Source organism: Micromys minutus (assembly GCF_963924665.1).
Source record: "Micromys minutus genome assembly, chromosome: 11".
In the NCBI taxonomy this organism is placed as follows: Eukaryota; Metazoa; Chordata; class Mammalia; order Rodentia; family Muridae; genus Micromys; species Micromys minutus.
Window position 1 is genome coordinate 59,045,993 of NC_137980.1, and position 21,547 is coordinate 59,067,539.

Below are 21,547 nucleotides of genomic sequence, written 5' to 3' on the forward strand. Positions count from 1 at the left end.
AAACCAGATCTTGGCCACCAAGGACTCCTTCAACACAGAATGTGTACCCACAGCCACCCCGTGAATACCCTGGTCAGCAGCCACCACAAGCCACAACTTAAACAACCCTCTAAGCAGGTGATTCAGGCAGAGTATCGATCCAGGCCCTCAGAATGAGGAAGGGAAATGCTCAGCTACAGGGGCTGCCAGCTACAGGAAGGACTGCTCACACTAAGAATAGAAAATAGCTTCTGAGGACAGGTGAGAAAGACAGTCAGCCCTGGGATAAAAGGAGAGGCTTCATTTACATCTTGCCTGGTCCGTGACTACATTAGCTGAGAGCAACCTGGAGCCTTGAGGCCATGGTAAACAGCAAGACCCAGGCTGGGCCAGGGCTGCTCACCTTGCTGTGAGCGTAGACCACCGATCCCAGGAGCTTCCAGGTGCCACCCCTCCGGTCCATACGGATCATCCGTAAGATTTGCAAGAACCGCAGGCTCCGAAGCGCAGATGTGGCAAAGACATTGCCCTGGGAGCCAGCAGCCAGTACAGCAATGGAGGCAATCAGCACCATGATATCTGTTGGAGACAGGCACAGATCACAGCATCTCCTCCCAGGGCCCCCAGAGGAGGACTCAATGGCCCCGTAGACATGCAAGGTCATGTGGGGCCCTGGGAAGGGTGGCTTTCAGTGCCCACCCTGCCTACCTGTGGTGTCCAGGAGACACACCAGCATTTTGTCCCCTCCCAACGGTCAGCCTTGGCCTCCAGCTCCAAGTCAGTGATAAGAAGGCCCTACCCTCTCACTCAGCCCACTGTGTCCAAGACATAAGCAACTCTTTCCCCAGACCCAGCTCTGAGGGCCATGTTCACCATGCCTCACCAATCACACAGAACGGCTTCCTGGCAAACTTGAGCCTGCCCCTCCAGCCTCGATACCGGCAGCAGCAGCCTGCAGCCCAGATCCTCACAAAATACTCAACACCGAATACCACGATGGTCACGATTTCCTGAGAGGTGGGAGGAACACGGATGAAAACATGACCAGGCCTAAGGAGGGCTACCTCTATACTACATGACACTTACGGGACAGGGAGGGGTAGAGCTCCAGGGATCAGAGGCTAGAACTCAGAGCTTTGAGCTTAGCTCAAGCCCCACAGGGCACCCAGCTCATGTCAGCCAGGATTGAATTCCTGATAGAAACCGATCCTCCAGGGACTTACTGGCCTGTAGACCACCAGAGGAAGCCCCCTTCTCGCCTCCCTTCTGAGCTGGACTGGGAGGCTCTAGTGTCATTGTGAGGGGTGGGCACATCAGGGCCAAGCTGAGAGAGCTCCCAGCTATACCAAAGGGAGAACAGGTTCCTCTAGAATTCAGGCAGCTCCAGGGCAGTGGGGCAAAGTGGGTGGAAAAGCAATCTAGTGGGATCATTCTTGAAGGGCCACCTCCGTTACCAATGGCAACAGAGGAATTACAGTCCCGTTTCCATGACACCCACCCCTGTCCCGTCACAGGGTTTATGTGACTGAGCATCATGGCCTCCCACACCCTCACCCACATCTTCTGGGGAGCACCACACACTTCAGTGGGGGCACCTGAGTACTGAGACTCCAGAGAGTGGGGCAAAAAGGGGGTGGGGGATGGTGGAAATTGCTTGATGTTGTAACATCACTTCTAGGGACTATGAGGCCAGGAAGGGGCTTGAGGTATACAGGTATACAGCACAATGCTGGGAGTAACAGTAGCTGTGTGTGCAAGAAAGAACATCAGCTACTCTGGAGGAGATCTTGTTTACAGAAGGCCTGGCTCACTCAGACGATCGGGGCTGAAGGCAGAACCAGAAGCAGAGGTCCGGGGGTTAGGAGGCAAACTGCTGCAGAGGTTCATTTCCCAGCCTCCAGGCCTCTCCCCATGCCCTGCCCAAGCGTGAAGCTTACCAAGATGTAGAGGGCCCCCTCGGAACTCTTCTCATACTCCTTGATGGTTGAAAATACAGAGAGCACAAGGCAGGAGAAGACTAAAAGAAACCTGCAGGGGGTGAAAGACATGCAGTCAGTGGGCCCGGTGGTTGTCAGTACAGCCTGTCAATTACCCAGCTTGCCTGGGACTTAAGACCTTGGCGGGGAGGGCTCAGAACACAGCAGGGGGCCAGCCCCCAACCTGTTTCCTGCTACCCCAGACTCCACAATCACACTGATTGCTGACCGCAGGCTCCTCTGTATCCTTGTCTGTCTAGTTTTAGCCCAGGCAGCCTTAGCTACTGCAATAACCATAAAAGAACCAACTCCACACTACCTACCCTACAGAAAGTTCATTCTTTTTCCTGGTATGTAACAATTCCTCCCTAGGTTCAGAGGCAGAAAAATTCTCTTCCAGCTAGATCGGGTGAACAAGAACGTCTCAGATCATCTTTCTGGCCTTTCACTAGCTGCCACATTGTTTCCATTCCTCCTTCCTTATAAGCTCTGATGATTCCTGCTCACCAGTCTCTGTTTTCTGCTGTAATTATTCCTGTCTGTCTGTCTGCCTATCTGTCTATCTATGTACCTCTCTCTGTGTCTATTTATGTACCTATGTATCAATGTATCTATTTAATCTATCTCTCATCATCATTAATTATTATTAGCATTATCATCATCATCAATGTACCTCTCTCTGTATCTATGTATCTATTTATGTACCTATGTATCAATGTATCTATTTAATCTATCTCTCATCATCATTAATTATTATTAGCATTATCATCATCATCATCATCATCATCATCATCATCATCATCATCATTATTATTATCTGACCCTTCTTGGCTTGCCAAAATTTTCCTGCAAAATCTCTGCCCCTTCCATGGCTATGTGCATCCTCTGACAAGTGTGATACCTTCTCCCTTACTCTACCCCAGAGCTCTACCGAGGACAGGAATCCAGCTTTGATATGGGTACACCAAGTGACCTAAAACACATGATACTAGTGTGGCAGGGACACTGCTTGCTGAGGACTACCAAATTTGCATCTTATCCTGGGAGACTGGATAAGCTGCAGTTAAATCACAAGAGGCAGACTCTAGGGCCACTGAGATGGCTCAGCAGCTAAAGATACTCAGCAGCCAAGCCAAGGGACCCAAATGTCATCCCCTAGACCTACGTGGTAGAAGGAAAAAACGGTCTCCCATAAATTGTTTTCCGATCTCCATGTGTGCGCCATGTAGGAGGGAGAAGAGTGAGCCACAATAAAAAAGTAAATAGAAAAAGCAGACTCCAACCCAAACGAGCCCCCATATGTATGCATGGGGTGTGCACATGTCAGGAACCCACTGGCTCTTAGGCAGTTTAATGTTAGTAACATTTTTCTGAAGATTGACAACTTGTCACACAAAATTGGCACATCTCACATGCAGTCATCGGGTCCTGTGCATGAGACATGCTTGGCCACAGGCAGCAGGAAGATCTTCACATTCTTCTGAACCACAAGCGCTCTTGCCCAAGGAGTTGCTTGTGCCTACCCCCATTTGCCAGTCGTCATGTTGTCTTCAAAACCCAGGCATCCATTCACAAGAACAGCACACAAGAACGATAAGGGTGACAACTCTGACGAGACGCTACCATGCTCTGCTGGGCCCTAGATTCCACCACGCCACCACCCTTGACAGAAGAGAGTCTACAAGGTCAGGTTATCTCCACACAAATCTTCCTCTCCACCTAATGTGTGGAACTGATCACTGTCCCCACAGTTAGGTCACTGTTTCCCTCATGCCGTTCTCTGTTGTCCTCTGCTGCAGGCACGGGGTATTGTCTATGAGAACATGGTCCCCTTTCTAGTCCAGGGTTCAGGGGTGCTCATGGGTTAAAGCTGATACAAGCTGTGCACACAGACCCAGCTGTGGCTGCACCTCTGGGGCTACAGATGATGAAGCCCACTGCTGAAGATGATTCATTTGGATTCTGCTCCTGCATATTTGAAACCTCTGGCTTTTCTAGGCTTGTGAGTGGCTGTGAGCTAGGGTAGGTCTTACTCCAAGCTCACCACTCACCCTAACGGTGCTGTGTCTATTTTCTACCTGGCCCCAGACCCTCTCTTTCAGACAAGCCACAATGACTGACACATAAGAGGGAAAACAAGGAACTAGAGATCCTGTTTAGTTGGCAGAGTACGTGCCTAGAATGCACAATTTCCCAGGTTTATTCCCAGCAGAGAATAAGCCAGGCGTGGTGATGCATACTTATCAGCTCAGCACTCAGGAGGCAGAGGCAGGAGAACCCGAAACCCCCAAAGCTGGGCTCCACATCCTGAAAGGAAACAGCACACAGTATGCAGGTCCAGAAGCCCACTGTCTGGGTGAAAGGCCCCAGGGTCATCAGTCTGGCAGCCTTAGAGCCACAAGGTCCAGGTTCCATATTCCCAAAGTAGAACTGGCCCCTCAGGAAGGTAAGAGCAGCCCAAGCAGTTCACTGATGGAGCCTGGCACGTGCCCGTGACTATGTCCATCCTGTGCTTTCAGCAGGAGGCTGACCTAGCCACCTGAGCCCGGTGGACCTACTGCAGGTCTTACTCATAGATGCTCACTATCCCACCCCTGATCCCAGGCCTCTGTCACCAGAGAGGGCCCTGAGACCAATTCCATCTCCACCCTCCATGATTTTAAGTACCCAAACACCGTAGACAGTCGCCCGTGCTATGGGTGCTGACTAAAGTGTCCATCACATCTGAAAACATAGCAACACCAAGACCTGTACTTGGCTGAGGAGTACTAGCACATGCACACTGATGTACACAACTGAATCTCATGGGTAAGGAGGGACAAGAGGACTCGGCCAGATGCTTGGGAATCCCAGCTAACCTAGAGGTCAAAGGGGAATACCCTGATGATGCTCTAGGACCGCCATAGGTAGAAATTTAGGGCCAGGTGCTATCAGAAAATGTTTCCATCAGAAACCTGGATTTGGGAGTGAAGCATCTGTAGGAGGAGCTAGAAACTCCCAGGAATCTATGAGGTGATTCTAGTTAAGACTCCTAGCAATAGAGAACCTGAAACAGCCACCCCTATCACCAGGCAAGACTTCCAATGGAGGGTTTGGGACACCAACTTAGCCACAATTTGTCCTGCCTACAAAGTAAGCTGGGATAAAAAAAAGAAGCAGAAATCTGAGGGACTGGCCAACAACTGGTCCAGCTTGAGACCCATGCCGTGAGAGAGAGCTCGCCCCTGATACTATCAATAATATCGTGCTATACTTGCAGACAGAAGCCTACTGTAACTGTCACCAGTGGGGTTTTATCCAGCAACTGATGGAAACGGATACAAAAACCCACAGGCAAACATTAGGCAGAACTCGAGGAACCCTGCGGAAGAGGGGAAGGAAGAATTGAAGGAGCCAGAAGGGTCCAGAACACCACAAGAAAACCTACAAAGTCAACTGACCTGGGCCCATACTGGTTCATAGAAACGGAACCACCAAACAGAAAGCATGAATGACATGGACCCAGGCCCTCCGTACATATGTAAGGGTCCTGTAGCTTTGTCTTCATGTGGGACCCCTAACAGCAGAAACAGGGGCTGTCTCTGACTCTGCCGCCTGCCTTTGGATCCCTTTCCCCTGACTGGGCTGACTTCTCTAGCCTCAATAGGAGAAGATGCGCTTAGTCTTACTACAACCTGATATGCTGAGGTGGGTTGATATCCATAGGAGACCTCCCTTTCCTGAGCAGAAAGGGAGGAGGAGTAGATGGGAGAAAGGAGAAGTGATAGATAGAAAAGGACTGGGAGGAGAAGAGGGAGGGGAAGCTGCAATCAGGATGAGAAGTAAATAAATAAATAAATACTTTTTTTGAAAAGAAGAAGGAAAGAAAAAAGAAAGAAAGAAAATGCCTTCATTGACCAACATTGACCTCACCAACACTCACTTAAGACCTAACTGCCCTACTTTCAAAATAACAGGTACCAGGAAGACCTGTGTAGGGCAGTGAGCACACCATGCCAGGGTCTGTCCAATGTGCCAGCAGCATATCTGGTCCAGGAGGATGGTGGACTGTGTCTTTCTGAGACTGGACCAAGAGAGATACACAAAGTGTGGAGTTCAAAAGCTGAAAGGGGCCCGCCATATCGGGCTCCTGTCAGCATGCACTTCTTGGTATCCACAATAGTGTCTGGGTTTGGTAATTGTATACGGGATGGATCCCCAGGTGAAGCAGTCTCTGATGGCCTTTTCTTCAGTCTCTGCTCCACACTTTGTTTCTGTTTTCCCTCCTGTAAGTATTTTGTTGCCCCTTCTATGAAGGACTGAAGCATCCACACTTTGATGTTCCTTCTTGAGCTTCATGTGGTCTGTGAATTGTATCTTCGGTTTTCCCAGCTTTTGGGTTAATACCCACTTATCAGTGAGTATATACCATGTGTGTTCTTTTGTGTTGGGTTACTTCAGTCAGGATGATATTTTCTAGTTCTATCCATTTGCCTAAAAATTTCATGAAGTCATCGTTTTTAATAGCTGAGTAGTACTCCATTGTGTAAATGTATTTTCGGTAGCTATTCCTCTGTTGAAGGACATCTGGGTTCTTTCCAGCTTCTGGCTATTATAAATAAGGCTGCTATAAACATGGTGGAGCATGTGTCCTTGTTATATGTTGAAGCATCTTTTGGGTATATGCCCAGGAGTGGTATAGCTGCATCCTCAGGTAGCACTATGTCCAGTTTTCTGAGGAACCACCAGACTGATTTCTAGAGTGGTGTCAAATACAGATGTAGATGCTCACAGCCAACCACTGGACTAAGAATGGGGTCCTCAATGGAGGAGTTAGAGAAAGGACTGAAGGAGCTGAAGGCATTTGCAATCCCATAGGAAGAACAACAATATCAACAGACCAGACCCCCCACACACACATCCAGAGCTCCCGGGGACTAAACCACCAACCAAAGAGTTCGAATGGAGCAACCCATGGCTCCAGCCGCATATGTAGCAGAGGATGGCCTTGTTGGGCATCAGTGGGAAGAGAGGCCCTTGGCCCTGTGAAGGTTCGATGCCCCTGATGCCCCCGTGTAGGGGAATGCCAGGGTGGGAAGGTGGGAGGGAGTGGGTGGGGGAGCACTCTCACAGAAGGAGGGGGATGAGGTGGGATGGGGGCTTCTGGAGGGGAAACCAGGAAAGGGGATAATATTTGAAATGTAAATAAAGAAAATATCCAACAAAAGAAAAGGGAAAAAAAAGTTGAAAGGGAACTCCAAGAGACAAGAAAACCAGCTGATGTGAGAGACAGCATACATTATCACTCAAATCACCAGTTAGAAGTCAAGACCATCTCCCCCAACAAAAGCTAAGTGTGCTCCAGGGTCCCTTCACTGCATGTTCCAGCCTGAACCAGTCCACAGAGACAGCCAGCAGCATTCAGCGAACATCTGTCACCGGGATTCTCAGCCTCAGCCAAACCTCCAACAACACTGGCCCTAAGAGATGCACAGACATGACCATCTTCCTGAGCATGGGTCCCAGGTCTGAGGCTCCTGAGAACATGTAACACCGCAGCCACACGCTGCTGGCACCATCAGAACAGCACAAAGCCACGGTCACATTTCAAAACTGCAATTAATTTCCTTTGCTCGTTAGCCAATTTATTCAATTAACTGAGCCCTGAAAAAAAAAAAAAAAAAAAAAAAAAAAAAAAAACAGGAGAGAGAGGATAAAAGTACAGACATCGAGTTTGCCTTCTAGCAGTGATTCTGAATGCTTGTGGTATCTTCTTCCAACTTGGTCAGCAGGAAAGGAATGGGAAGGGGGGAGGGGTTCCCATGCCCTGATAAGGACCCTGGATTACTGATGAAACCATGAGAAACACTGAAGGCTCTTCAAGCAGAAAATATGCCAGGACCAGTTTAACCCACAAGACAAGGTAGGATCCCAGAGGAGGCTTCCCCAAAGAGGGTTTCCTGGGGCCAGACCCTGCTGAGTCAAGAAGAGCAGGCTTGGCTAGGAGAGAAGCAGGGAAGGTGGGTTTTGTTTTTGTTTTAACAGAGGAAAGGTTTGGTAAGGGTAAGCATGTGCTGGGCCTGGACAAAATAGAATTAAGGGTCAGGGACAGTATTACAGAGACAGACCTCAAAAATAGAGTATCCACGGTTAGTCCAGAAAATACAGCTTACCATGTTACAATGTATCCCTTTAATGTTAAAAAACACTGGAGCTAAGCCCATGGGATAGCTCAGCAGCAAAAGGAGTTTGCCACCAAGCCCCATGACCTGACTTCAATCCCTGAGATCCACGTGATGGGAGAAATTAACTCAACACATATGTGCATGCCTGCCTGAAAACACACACATGCACACGCAAACACACACCAAATAACTAAATAAATTTAATTAAAAGCAACTGAGGGCAAAGGTGTCAGTTGACCGGGACCTCTCAGCTTTACTCCTGAGGGTCTCTGACCGAGCATCTCAGAACATTCTGGAGGCATTTCTGAATGTGGCTGTGATTACCTGGATATACAAAGCCAGTAACTAATCTTGAGGAAATAGGAACCTTGTTCCCCAGAACACTGTCATGTAGCCAGCGGGTTGTGTATCATCCGTTGTACAGAGGAAAAGCCACCCTGGAGCCCTGCCATTCCTGCAGCTTCCAGAAAATGCCGCCATGGCTCCTCCGCTCCACGGTTTGTTTTTTAAGTTTTCAGAACAGACAGAGCAGATGGCCCCCCTCCAGGAAGGCTGGTGCAGGGGAGGCTGCAAGGGACACGCAGGAAGAGTGGCGCCCACGCTGCTCCTGGAAACTCAGACACAGGAAGAAGCTCAGGCTGTGTGACTAGGCTCCTCCCCAGGCAGGAGGCCTCCAAGGAAAGGGGACCTAGACTAGCCACACCTCCAGGCCCAAGACAACAGTCTGATCATTTATAACCCCATCCATCTGTAAGCACCTCCGTGACTGGCAACCACCCTGTGCGGAACATTCCACAGTCACGTCCACTTGAGAGATGAGGAGGGGCTCTGGGGCTTTACAGGACTCTGTCACTTCCTACCATGTCTCCTCAGGAGGTGTACGGCACACTCCCCTAGCATCTAGCCTTCATGATGTGGGCACTTCACAGGTCCCCAGCCTCAAGCCCCAGCGTAATGGAAAAATAACAACAGGAGAACAGGAAATCACCCTCAGATCTGTCCCCTACTCAAAGCTAGCCTTCTCCAGGCTGAGCCATAATGTGTCCGTGGTCACTCAGCCACAGGCGGAACTGTTCTAGAAAGGCCCATCCCCCTTGCTTCCCGTCCTACCATACTGTGTGTTGTGTTTCTTGACACTCAAGGCAATTGCAATGGGAAGCCAAGAATCACCTTCTTCCTTTCTGGAGGAGGATAGAATCCCTGGGAATATTCATCCAGCAAGGCCACCAGTGTTCAGTGGGGCCTGGAACCATCCACTGAGACAGGTCTGGCCATCAGAGGAATTGCCCCTGTAACAAAATATTCAGACTTGGAATTCAGCACTTTTCTTAACCATATGGAACGGGGGAGGGGGCTACATAGGAGAAGCAGTTATAAGGGCCCCCAGGCTATGAGATATCCTCAGCTCTGGGGCTTGGCCACATCTCCCTACAGCATCCACAAACCAAGGAGCATTGGAGCCTTGGATGAGAAGAGGCCTTTCTCACTCTATTGCTAAGCCTGTAGGCTCAGAAAGAGGCCTTCAGCAAGACTATAGCTGTTTTTTTTTTTTTTTTTTTTTTTTTTTTTTTTTTTTTTTTTTTGCAGCCCAGAATTACAACAAGGGGTTTCGGGGCTAATTATGATAATAGATTCAACTTCAGGAGGCTTCCCTGGCAGCAGTTGCCAAGGAGACTGGCATCACAAGCAGCTGGTCCCCAGCCCCAGATTCCAAGATCCAGAGAAGAGCAAGGCAGGGGCCTCAGACAGTCCTTGGCAACCCATCCCAGCATGGGGAGAGTTTCCTAGAGATGAAGCTTCCATGGAATTGTTCCATATCGAGAAGCACATCCAGACCCAAATTGCAAGATACCACAGGGAGATTCAGAGCCCCAGTGTCTTCATCTAGATGCAAGAGGAACTTCATGGGAGGGAACTCTCAACTCTGGGCAGAGGAAGAACTCTTGAACCAGGACCTGAGTACAAGAAAAGGAGACAGGCAAGGAGCAAAGGTTGGGGGCAAGGATTCAGGGTCAGAAGGCCTTCAGTCAGGCCCATAGTGGTCAGTGAAAGCTGGTGCCAGCCTATGTTGACATGTAAAGGGTGCAGGTTTGAGTGCGCACACACCCCATGCATGGGGCCCTGCATGCCAGGAAGGCTGCCACATCAAGGAGACACTCCTTTCCTTCTGCTTTTTTCTTCCTTCTGCCCCCTCAGTCTTATAACAGGGAATCTTTCTCTTCTGGAAAAAAACAACAACAAAAAAAAAAAAAAAAAAAAAAAAAAACAAAGGTATTGTCATCCCCTTCCAATCCTGCTACACACACTTAATGTCACATTGTCAGACCCTGGGAACACGCTCTAGACTGGCTCTTGCCCCAAAGGCTGATTTGAGCAATCCAGGATTTGCCACCCCAGTGCAGGTTTAGTAACAACAAAAATTCTAACATCTTAACAGTAAAGGAAGCTAGATAATCACAGATCCCAGGCCTGCCCACAACTCTTACACTACTGAAATCCAGCTCCACGGGCTGAAAGTCTACCGTGTCAGGGATGTGATGACCCTAAAGGCGGGCAATTGCTCATACCCCCACTTACAAATGAGAAAAGAGGGGCTCTGGACCACTTGAATGACCTATATGATCCAGCTAGAGCAGGCAAAGCTACCCTGTATAGGAACGCTGTCCACAGGAGGATATTATATGTCCACACAAGATCCCTTGCAAAAATCTGCCCAACCAGGATAATCCTCACTCCTGTAATGTTGGGCCTTTCCAGCTTAGGGCCTACAGTACAGTAAGACCTGAAGAGGGGAACCACGGAGAGGTCATACACATCCCCTCCGGTTAAGATCACACATGGCTCCCCAAGGACCTCCTGCCGCCTCGTCCATTAGACACAGCCAGCGCTGTAACCTGGAATCTAATTTCTCCCCCTAATAAACTGCTCTGCTGCCAGGACTTACTGCCTCCTCCAATGTCAGGAGTGAAGCAGAGCTGGACTGCTGATGGCTGCTTCTAATAAAAAAAAATCACACATGGTTGTACATTCCCTGGGCCTAGACAGAACAGAAGCCACATGCCATCTAAGGACCTCTTGATTAGAATGAGTCCCCTCACACCAGGGGCAGTATTGGTTTGTTTGTCACACTGGAACCCCTCTGACCAACCTAGTACCATATTATATTGTCTCACATAAGGCCCTGGGCATGTGAGACAAAGTGGCTTGGGGAAAATAGACAAGGTCCATTACACAGCAGATGCTCAGAAAGTATCTAAGACCCTGACAGCTCATGGCTCAAGAAGCCCCAAGGCCTTGGAGGCTGATTCAGCATTTGAAGCCTCCCCAGCTGGCCTCAGCTAGCCCCATCTTGTCTCCATCTCCAAACACCATGAACCTCTCACCTACACTAACTATTGGCCACAGGATGGAGGGTGCTATAGAGGTCTGGAGCTTCTAATCCCTCTGATCTCTCTTCATACAATGCTGTCTAGCTATTCAATCCATCAGAAACCCAAGACTCACAAGGGCCCCGCCCTTAATAGCTGCTATAGACACCATGGGGTCTTCCCCAGAAAACTAGATATCCGCTACGGGCACAGGGAAGACTGAGACCGTGGAGGCTCAGCTGGGCAGGAACCAGCCAGCTCAGCACAGGAAGAGCCCTTTCCAAGCACCACCTCATGACCTGGCACCTCCCTACATAAGCTCCCTGGAGACTGAAGTTCCATGAGGTTAATTTACTCCCATTAGTCATCGTGGGTGCTGGACAGAGCCCAGCCTACTTCAGGTAGGTCTGTCCTAGGCTATGCCAGGCCTACACTGCATCCCTGCCTGTTGAATCGCCTAAGAAGGCAGCCATACTACAGGCTCAGAGCCCACAACCTCTCAGAAGTTTATCTCGGCCCTTTGCTTCTTTAGTATGCCCCATCCCAGCTAACTGTACATCCCATGGAGACCATAGGAAACCTGTCCCATCTCAGTCCCAGGATTGGCCAGAGAGCTGTGGTGGAAATGGCAAGTCAGCTTGCATCAGCCCTACCCGCAGCTCTAAGCTGGCCCCAGTGCCCTAAGGACCTGGTCAAACCTGGCATACCCAACTGTTTTCCTTGCTCCTTTCCTGTTCTTTCTTAGCCTTACCATGGCACCTCCATTCCTCAGGACTTTTAAACATCTCCTTTTGATACCAGATAGTAGAGTTTCCTTCTACTTACACAACCCAAGGCCATCTCTTCTTCAGACTCTCCTTCCTCAGGCATGCTCACTTTCACTGAGGTCACAGCATCACCTGCTCTGCCCTCTCCAATGCCCAGGAAGCCATCCCCACACCTGTACCTCCCACATACGTCCTGGTTGGTGGGATCCTGGCATGACCAAACTGGACTCAGTTCCAGACTTCTTGCTCATGTCAGTCCCAGCATCACTTGGGGGAGGGGTCTTTGTGGCATTCACAGAATGGCTGAAAAAGCCAGGACAGAAGGAAATCAGTACTGTGAGCCTCTGTAGGTCTGAGAACAGGTAAGATAGAAATTTTCTTTAAGAGCCCAGCACAGAACAAAAGCAGCTGACCACAGACAAGGCTGTGTCCCCATAAAAATGATGTGTGCGTCACAGAAATTAGCACCCACCCTGTGGCAGCTGGCGTTGCAGCGCCTAATGATACAGATAACCCACATATCCATCAGCAGACAGGAGGACAGACAAACTGTACCCCAGAGACCCACAGGAAGAAGTGAGACTCCATCACCCTATAGCTTGGGCACCCAGGAGAACCACACATGGGGGGGGGACATTAAACGCAGGGAACATCATGATCCCGTTGTAGAGGATATCAAAGACAAACCTATCATAGACAGGAAGATATCCGTGAGCACCAGAAACTGGAAAGGGGCCCTGTGGAGAACTGCCCATAGAGACAGATGTCCTTGATGCTACAGGGCACTGGTGGCCACATGGTACTTATAAAAACCACCACTAATTTATTTACCCCAAATGGCTAGGATCATGCTGGGAGAATTTCATCTCAATTTTAAAAGACAACAGGCAAGCACGTCCTTGGTAGAGTAAACTATTTCTCCAGAGTCATTATATCTATGCTCTGATCAATGCTTCCTCTATGCCTTGCCCTCTATGCAAGACAGCCTGCATGCACTATACCCAGAGACTCTCCAGCCCTTGAACACTGGGTCCATGGGGCCATCCTGAGAAAATGGAGATAAAGATGTTCTCTGAGGCCTCTGGAATAAGACCAACCCAGTCTCTCTGAAAAGGCTTGAGAATAGATATAAATATGGTGTTTCCAGCTCATGAAAAGACCTCAACAACTGTGGGCTGGGTATCACCCTTTCCAGGACACATCCTCGTCCACCATCGAAATGATGCTGTCCATGGTCAGCACCAGGCCACTCCCTCCCATACCCAGGCTCTCCTCTCCTCTCTATTATTAGCTGACACTCAACCCCCAACACAGACATTCCTGGACTTAACCTGGGCTCCCATCTAGCAGCTTTGAAGGCTATTTGTAACATATAGGAGCCCTAACAAAAGAAACACTTCCCCCTAGCTGCTGGAATAAAAGCTCACCATGGAAACCCTCCCCTCCTGAGTGTGGTTCTTTTTCTTTCATGGCTCAGGAGGCCCATCAGGTGCTCAGGGTGCCCCCAACATTGGCTCTCCTGACAGAGTAGCTCACAGGCCTCCCAACCCACTAACCCATGGAAGCAGGGCTACCCAGAGCCCTCGGTCCCAAGCCCTGCCATCCTTCACCCCTGAGAGGTAACAAGCCCCTGCCAATCTCCAGCAGCTTGAGCACTAAGGTGCATGTTTGGTGAGTGGACACATAGGTAGCTACGTGGCAAACACATTCTACTCTACCCAGCAGTATTGGGGTTTTTTTGGGGGGAGGCAGTTGTTTGGTTGGGTTTTTGATTGGTTGGTTGGTTTTGGTTTTATTTTTTTCAAGACAGGGTTTCTCTGTGTAGCCCTGACAGTCCTGTAAATCGCCTTGTAAACCAGGCTGGCCTCAAACTCATAAAGATCCACCTGCTTCTACCTCCCCAGTGCTGGAATTAAAGGCACGGGCCAGCAAGGCCCAGCTCAGCACTATTTGTGATTTTTTTTAAGTGGGGCACACACCAAGGTCCTTGGAAAGAAGCACTGCTCTTTATCAACTCTGCCTTTACCAGGGGACAACAGCTGCCAGATGAGAGCTCACTCTTCTCCCAAAATGGGGCCTTCTAATGTCACTTCAGCCTTTAAAGGATACGACCAGGATCAGGGCCAGGATCAACCCTTCCACCCAACTAACTGCAGGGACGCACAGATGGTTCAGAGCACATGCCACATCCCTTCCCCATCATTTTACGTGTCAACTCAGAATTCATATGCTCAAATTCAGCTGTTAGTACCCTCTGCAAAGCACTGCAAAGAGCTCTTAGTCCTAGGAACTTGCCCGTTTCCCTAGATTCAACCTTAGAGTGAGCAGTGGACCCACTATTCACACCAGGAGGTGCTGAGGACCACACCAGACCCTCATTAATTTCTCATTAATAGGGAGTCAGAATGCCTCACCCAGGGCACACTATAGCCAAGATCATGAAAATTTACAAAAGCCTGTGTATTTTGCTCATCGGAAGACACTAAAGGCCCCACCATTGGGCTCCATCTGTACTATGAGACACTGTCACTGGCTCCTTGGAAGCACTCCAGATTCCAGTAGTTTCAGAATCAAGGCCAGCATCTGGGAGCATTCCCAGCACCTAGAAGTCTCCACGTCAAAGTTCTCCAGGCTGGTGATATGCTGTGTCCTAAATCTCCATATAGATGGCTTTATATATCCAACTCATGTTTTGTTTTTAACAGATGCAAGGATGCTTAAAGATTTACTCTACACATAACCAGGGGAAAGGGACTGCAATCGTTAGAAACTGAACAGGCCTGGAAGGTGGACAAGCTTAGGCGCCATGAAAAACACAGGTTTCCCTGGAAACCACAACTCTCTGAGGTATTTCCATCTTTTGGGAAAATTCCATAAGAGTCTCTGAATCTCGATCAATGAGGCTACAGGAAGGCCTGCTACTTGAGAGAAGCTGAGCACACGCCACCATTCAGTCAGGGATTCTTCTCCTGATCCCTGCCACATACCCAGAGACTAGACTTTGGTACTCCAAGTGACCACCTCTCTTGTCTGCCTCAGATGAGGACCAGGCCTGTACCTACTCCTCAAATGACCCACCTACTTCAACTGCCATGGCTCCTACCAGCCTCAGAGCTAAAAGCAGTTAAGGGGGTGAGAAGAAGCTGCAAAGTAGCCTAGACATCTTTCTCCTGGGGAGGGAGGCCTACCTGGGCCCCAAGAGCCTTAAACATGGCCGTGGTCCTGAATGCTACGTTTTCTGTGAAATGGGAGGTGACACCTGGCTGGACAACCTATGAAAATGGCTCTGGATCTCCTCAGGACTCTACAGGGATACCTGTGCACTGTGGACAGAGGGGCCTTGGTGGTCAGCCCGACTTGACTTCCCATTTAGTTCTTTCAAAAGCCATGCCTTTCTAGCTGCCCGCTGCCCTGGATGTTGGAAAGAACAAGTTGTCCACACTCCCAGCTCTAATGAGGCCACCTCTCAGCTTACACAGGAAAACCTCTTCAGCCTTAGTTTCCCCATCATGCTCCTCTGGCCAGCAGACAGTAAGTCTAGCATGTGGCAGGGGGCATCATAACCCAGCAACCTCTCCCTATGTCCCTGAGCGACTTGGAGCCCCCACTCAGCTCTCTTGAGCACGTCAGATGAACATGACTCCTCTAAGGCTCCCATATTACTCCCACCTCTGCTTCGATTTGTCTTCGATGTGGCTCACCTTAGGGGAGGGGAACTGGATAGTTCACGATGGCTCTATCTGGGTGACCCCCAGGCTGAGGGCAGAGATATCTCTAAAAACATTTCTCACAAGCAGTCCATTATGGCATTGCTTTGTAAAAGGCAAACTGAAGAGCCCTGTGGTCAGTGAATCTGACCTTGTCCACCAAAGTCCAAACCAAGAGTGGCTGCCTCCTGACTCTGGGCAGTGGCTGACCTTCAGAGATCCAGCAGGATTGGTCAAGAGGCTGGCACGACTGGACATCTCACAAACCAGGCTTTGGTGGCCAAAGGAAGAAGGAAAGTGGCCTAGAAAAACCCAGTGCTGCTTAAATGAGAGACTCTTCTATGAGCCTTAGATCTGTTTCCCAATAGCTACCTGGCCTCAGGAGGGGCTGTATCATCCTTGCTAACTAATGAACAAACCTAACACTGCCTAACACACAGTGTGATCCAGTCCATGTGGGCCAGCGTCCATACAAGGGTTTGCCACGTGTTCAGGAATCTCAGGCTATTAGACTTCCTAAATTAGACAAGGATCGGTGTGGAGGATTCCATGCCTGGAAACTGGGGGCATGGGTCATGAGCAACAAAGACATCAGAGATGTGTCACCTTTCACAATGGAATCAATAGGCATCCTAGAAGATATCAGTTGGTCTTCACAAAGTGCAGGAAGCCAGGAGTAGCTGTTACTTCCTTACTGATGAAAGGGGTACTGGGACTAGACACTGTATCTGGCCCTGAGTTAGCAACCAGAGACTCTGTTTTTCTTCAACACTCTCCCGCCTGTCCCCAGTCCCAAGACATCTCCCTGCAAGACCCAGCCACAAACTATAGAAGCCAAGGGGCCTGCAGCAGAATGTATGTCTTCATGGTCTAAACCCCAAAGTCTGGGACACTTCAGGGAGAGGAGTGGTTGTATGATGGGTGACGTAGATTGGGCGGGGGCACAGGTCCTGTAAAGCAAGGGCCTCCCTCACTGGACTCTTGATCTCTAGATGCTGCTACTTTTAGGAAACAGGATGCAGGCAGCAGAAACAGAAGGACCAACTAGTGAGACTTAGAGATAGAACAGAGCCCCATAGAGACTACAGACCCCACACACATACAAATCCTAGATAATGCTGCCAGCCTGGGCATCCACGCTCAGCCCTGTGAACACAGGATTCTATCCTGTCTGTGTCCCCGAAGTCACCTCGGGCCAGGACCTAGTTGGGTATCTACAGCCAGCCATGGTAGAAATGTTTGGGCCCCAAAAGAGGCAAGGAGGTGGTGGCTACAGCAAAAGGACCATTAGGGACACATGGACTCTTCCTTGGAGTAAAGAACCACACAGGACCCTGGGCAAGGGAAAACCAAATTCACCTCTCTGGAGGAGGTCGGGGTTGGCACTATAGGCTGCTCCCCTCGGACAGCCTTACTGATGAAAACCTTTGCCTTGGAGAATTTCAGGACTATCCATGGGAGCACAGGTGCACACATGCACACTCATTCACCACACCACACCACATTACACACACACACACACACACACACACACACACACACACACACACAGAGGTGGTGGCTACCCCCAGGACATCATTCTACAGACATCCAGGAATTTCCCTCTATGGTCCTTTCCTTGTCCCAAAACCTATTCTTATGACATGCAGAATACTCCAGACCCACTCATGGGACAGATACCCTGCCAAAGCCACGCCAGGTGGGCACCTCAATAGAGACTTTTCCTGAACATGGGTCTAATTCCCATCCCCAAATGCTTCTCATACAAAATGGCCGAGTCTTAGTGCTCCTCCTCTGTCCCTGGTTCTACTGGAATAGGAGAGCCAGCGTCCTTGCACTAGGAGGTTATACATACTAACACACACACACACACACACACACACACACACACACACATGTACATGAGACAGGGTTTGACCCTTGCTGCTGGCTCTGCCCCAGAAGGAGTCCCAGACTTGGAGACAGGAGCATCCCCTTCAGGCCCAAAGCTGGCAGTTCTGGGGGATAACAGTCATCTCCTCTCAGGGATCTAGAGCCCAGAATATGTGGAGAGATCATCAGCAGGTGCAAAGGGACTACTTGGAGTGTAGGGAACAAGAGTGGGCCACCGGAGATGAGTACAGGCAAGTGCCCTCAGCCCAAGGGATAAGGTGATGTGATGTTAGGTCCCCTCCCCATTTCTGCAACCCGGAAGCTCAGAGAGGTAGCAAGAGGTTAGGAGGATGGCTAAGAAGAGGCCAGTCCTCTTCACTGCCCCTACTAGGTTGTCGGAGAGACACCACAGGGGGTGCAGAGGGGCGAATGAGTTCAGACCTAGAGCTGAGCTGCCCTCCGTCCTAGCCGGCCCTTTGTTCCGCGCTGCGGGCCGTGGGGAGGGGCCTCTCGGGCTGAGGGGGGCTGGGGCGCCAGTACATCCCGTCCTGCGGGGGAAGGGCTGGTACAATTCAGCCTGGCGGCCGTAACCTCCTCCAACCCCAAATAAAACAGTCCCTGACTCCAAATTGATCTCCAAAGTCACTCTCCAATCCCTGTCCTTTGCTTTAACCCGAGACTGCAGTGCCACGACCCAAACCCCACGCCCACGACGCGAACCAGGCGCGCGCGCGGACACGCACACCAGCGCCCCTCAGTCCACGGCAGCTGCGCCTGCAATCAACCCACGGCCGGCCAGGGTTTCACCAGGCCCACCGCTCACCACATCTCTGGCCACTTACACGTAGGCGTGGTAGATGAACGCCCAGCCGCGGGGCCGCTCTAGCACGTTGTAAAGGAAATTCTGCAGCTTGCGGTAGAAGGCGTTGCGCTTCGGGGGCTTCCCGGCTCCCGCGCCGCCCGTCCGCGGCTTGCTCAAAACGCTGCCGCGCTTGGGGGCCTCGGAGCCCGCGATGAGTAGCGCGCCGTCGCGAGTGGAGTCGGGCGCGCCGGGGTCCAGCCCCACGAAGCCCACCTTGAGCTTCTTTTCCCCGCTGGTGCCGGGGTACACGCCACCGTTGCGCGACTTCTGCACCATGGTGCCAGCGGCGCCCTATGGGGCGCGGGCTCAGCGGGGGCGGCGCGCGGGGGGTGGCGCGGGCCCCAGCCCAGGCCTCCGGTCCGGCAGCCGCATGGCCGAGGCGGCTGCGGCTCTGCGTTCCTACCTGGCCCGGCCGCGCGCGGGGACGCTGCGGCCACCCGGCTCCGCGCGCGCCTCGGTGCCTGGCCCGCTTCCGCGAGGGCTCCTCCCGCCGCCCCGCCCCGCCCGCCTTAACCCCTACGACGCCATTGTAGTGTTGGGCAGGGAGAGCCGGTCCAGGTGTACTGCCTCACCACACAACCCTTCCCGCTCTCCTGGCCCAGTGATCCTTGGCAAGGAGTCCAGCCCTTGAGAAGGGCAGAGCTACGCAAGAAAGCCCTGTGGCCCAGCTCCAGCTCTCTGAGGGATCCCAAAGTGGGACCAGAGCTGACCTGGAGGAAGTAGACACCTTTGGAAGAGAAGGATCCTGCCATTGTCAAGTTCTTAGTTAAAGATTCAGCCCACGAGGATCTTAGCTCTTAGCATCTACAGGGCCACCCATCGGGACTCCATTTCTCCTCTGGTTGTGCAGACAGTTTGTACAGGCTCTCTAAGGGTAAGAGCAGTGCCTAGAGCAGAATCCTTGCCCACCTCCAGGCTTACTGAGCCAACTTAAGGAAGGAGGCACGAGCCTGGCCCACTCAGTCAGAAAAGGCCTTGAGATACAAGGGGGCGGGGGGGGGGGTCAGTGCTGTCCACTCCCTTGTGCAGGCTGGCTTTACCTTCACCTCTGGTTCAGATTCCATACAAGTCTCTGTAACAGAACTGAAAGTTTTTATAAGTCAGGTTGGAGCAATGGCTCAGTAGTTAAGAGCACTGACTGCTCTTCCGAAAGACCTGGATTTGGTTCCCAGTACCCACATGACAATTAAGAACTCCAGGACCAGAGAATGCAACGACCTCTTGTGGTCTTTTCAGGCACTGCAAACATGTGGTACTCATACACAGGCAAAACGTACCCATAAACATAACACAAAAATAAACAATTCTTAAAATAGTATTTCTAAAACAACTAAATAAATGATTAGATGGCAACTGGGAAGGGCCTAGCTCATTCCATCCATCCTCCTGGGACATTCAGAGCCCCAACTGGGCAGCGGTGGTGCAAACCTTTAATCCCAGCACTTGGTAGGCAGAGGCAGGCGGACCTCTGTGAATTCAAGGCCAGCCGAGTCTACAGAGAGACTCCCAGGACAGCCAAAGCTACACAGAGAATTCCTGTCTGGAAATGGGGGTGAGTCAGAGCCCTGAGGGATAAAAAGGTCCTGGTTCTCTAGGAAGGAAATGTGTTCCAAGAGGAAGCACTGAGAGGTAGGCAAGGTTTAAGATTCTCTGGAACCCCATAACATCAGCAGACACAATGTACTCATCTCCTCTTTTGTGGGGGAGGGAAAATAAGGACACACCCTTGAAGTCTCTATGAGCCATTACCCCACAAACTTTTTGGTATTGCAGAGCCCCTCCTCCCTCTCTCTCTCTCTCTCACACACACACACAATGGGAAAGCTCATAAGGGAGTAAGCTTGATGTAGAGATCTCTGTGTTCCCAAGATCTCTGTTCGCTACCAATGTTGTTTGTATGAACAGCTTTGACACGTTCCAGAAGGTTCTAGAAAGTGACTCCTTCATCGTAGCTTATAACTCCCTCCTTCCCCCGCTTAAGATATCTTCCCAGGAAGCTGGCTCATTAATCATTTTTTTTTTAATATCACATCTTGCACACCTGTGGGCCATGCACGGTTGGCCTCCCCAAGACCCAGAAAACTGGGTCGTGTACATCCAGTCAGGCAAGCAACAGAAATTTCATTTTATTTAAGAGTAGATGGAGAAAGCTTACAGGCTCAGGCCATATTTGCCAAGACTGCATTAACAAGATTCCAGAAGGAGGTGGTGGAAAATTCAGATGCACATGATAACCCAGCTCCAGCTGGGGAGAGCTCTGGTCCAGGCTGTAGGCAGGCCCTAGCAGTCAGCTTCAGAATCATCCTTCAGCCGGGCGCTGTCCCTTCAGCACCTCCTTGACAACCTGCCTGTGTAATCAGCCTGTTCCTCTCTCCTGCTCCTCAGAGCAGGGAATCTAAGACGGTGGCTCTCTGTTCTGCTGTTACTGAGCTACATGAGGCAGCCAGAGATGTTGGACCATCAAAACACAAGATTTAATTGGTTTTTATTCTGCCAAAGAGCAGTTTAAAGTTATTCAAGGACGATGCCCATTGTCCTTGAAGTTTTTCTTCATATTCTTTCCTATACAAAACAATAATTTGGGGGACATGGCTTAGTAGGAAAAGTACTTGTTTTGAATGCATAAGATCCTGGGTCCCATCCCCAGAAACTTCTTAAAATTAATGTATCTAGCCAGGCACAGTGTCTCATACACATAATCCCAGCACTCGGGACTAAGATACGAGGAGTATCGAGAGTTCAAGGCTAGAACGACCCTGTCTCAAAAAACAAGCAATCAAGGAACTGGAGAGACAGTTTACCCATTAAGAATATTGTCTTTTCTTACCTGGGTTCAATCCCCAAAACCACAT

At 50.4% G+C, this 21,547-nt stretch overlaps 1 protein-coding gene across 14 annotated transcripts in view; it reads right to left on the reverse strand.

The window, feature by feature from the left end:
• KCNQ2 (potassium voltage-gated channel subfamily Q member 2) overlaps positions 1–18,971 on the reverse strand; it is a gene marked incomplete at both ends in the record, with an annotated part of 57,275 nt that extends 38,304 nt beyond the window's left edge. For all 14 annotated transcript variants that reach the window (XM_080925428.1, XM_080925429.1, XM_080925427.1 and 11 more), the window contains 4 exons: positions 383–558; positions 863–989; positions 1,917–2,007; positions 18,676–18,971. In XM_080925428.1, the coding sequence (XP_080781554.1) occupies positions 383–558; positions 863–989; positions 1,917–2,007; positions 18,676–18,971 (690 nt within the window). The remainder of the gene's footprint in view (positions 1–382; positions 559–862; positions 990–1,916; positions 2,008–18,675) is intronic.
• Between the last annotated feature and the right edge of the window lie 2,576 nt (positions 18,972–21,547).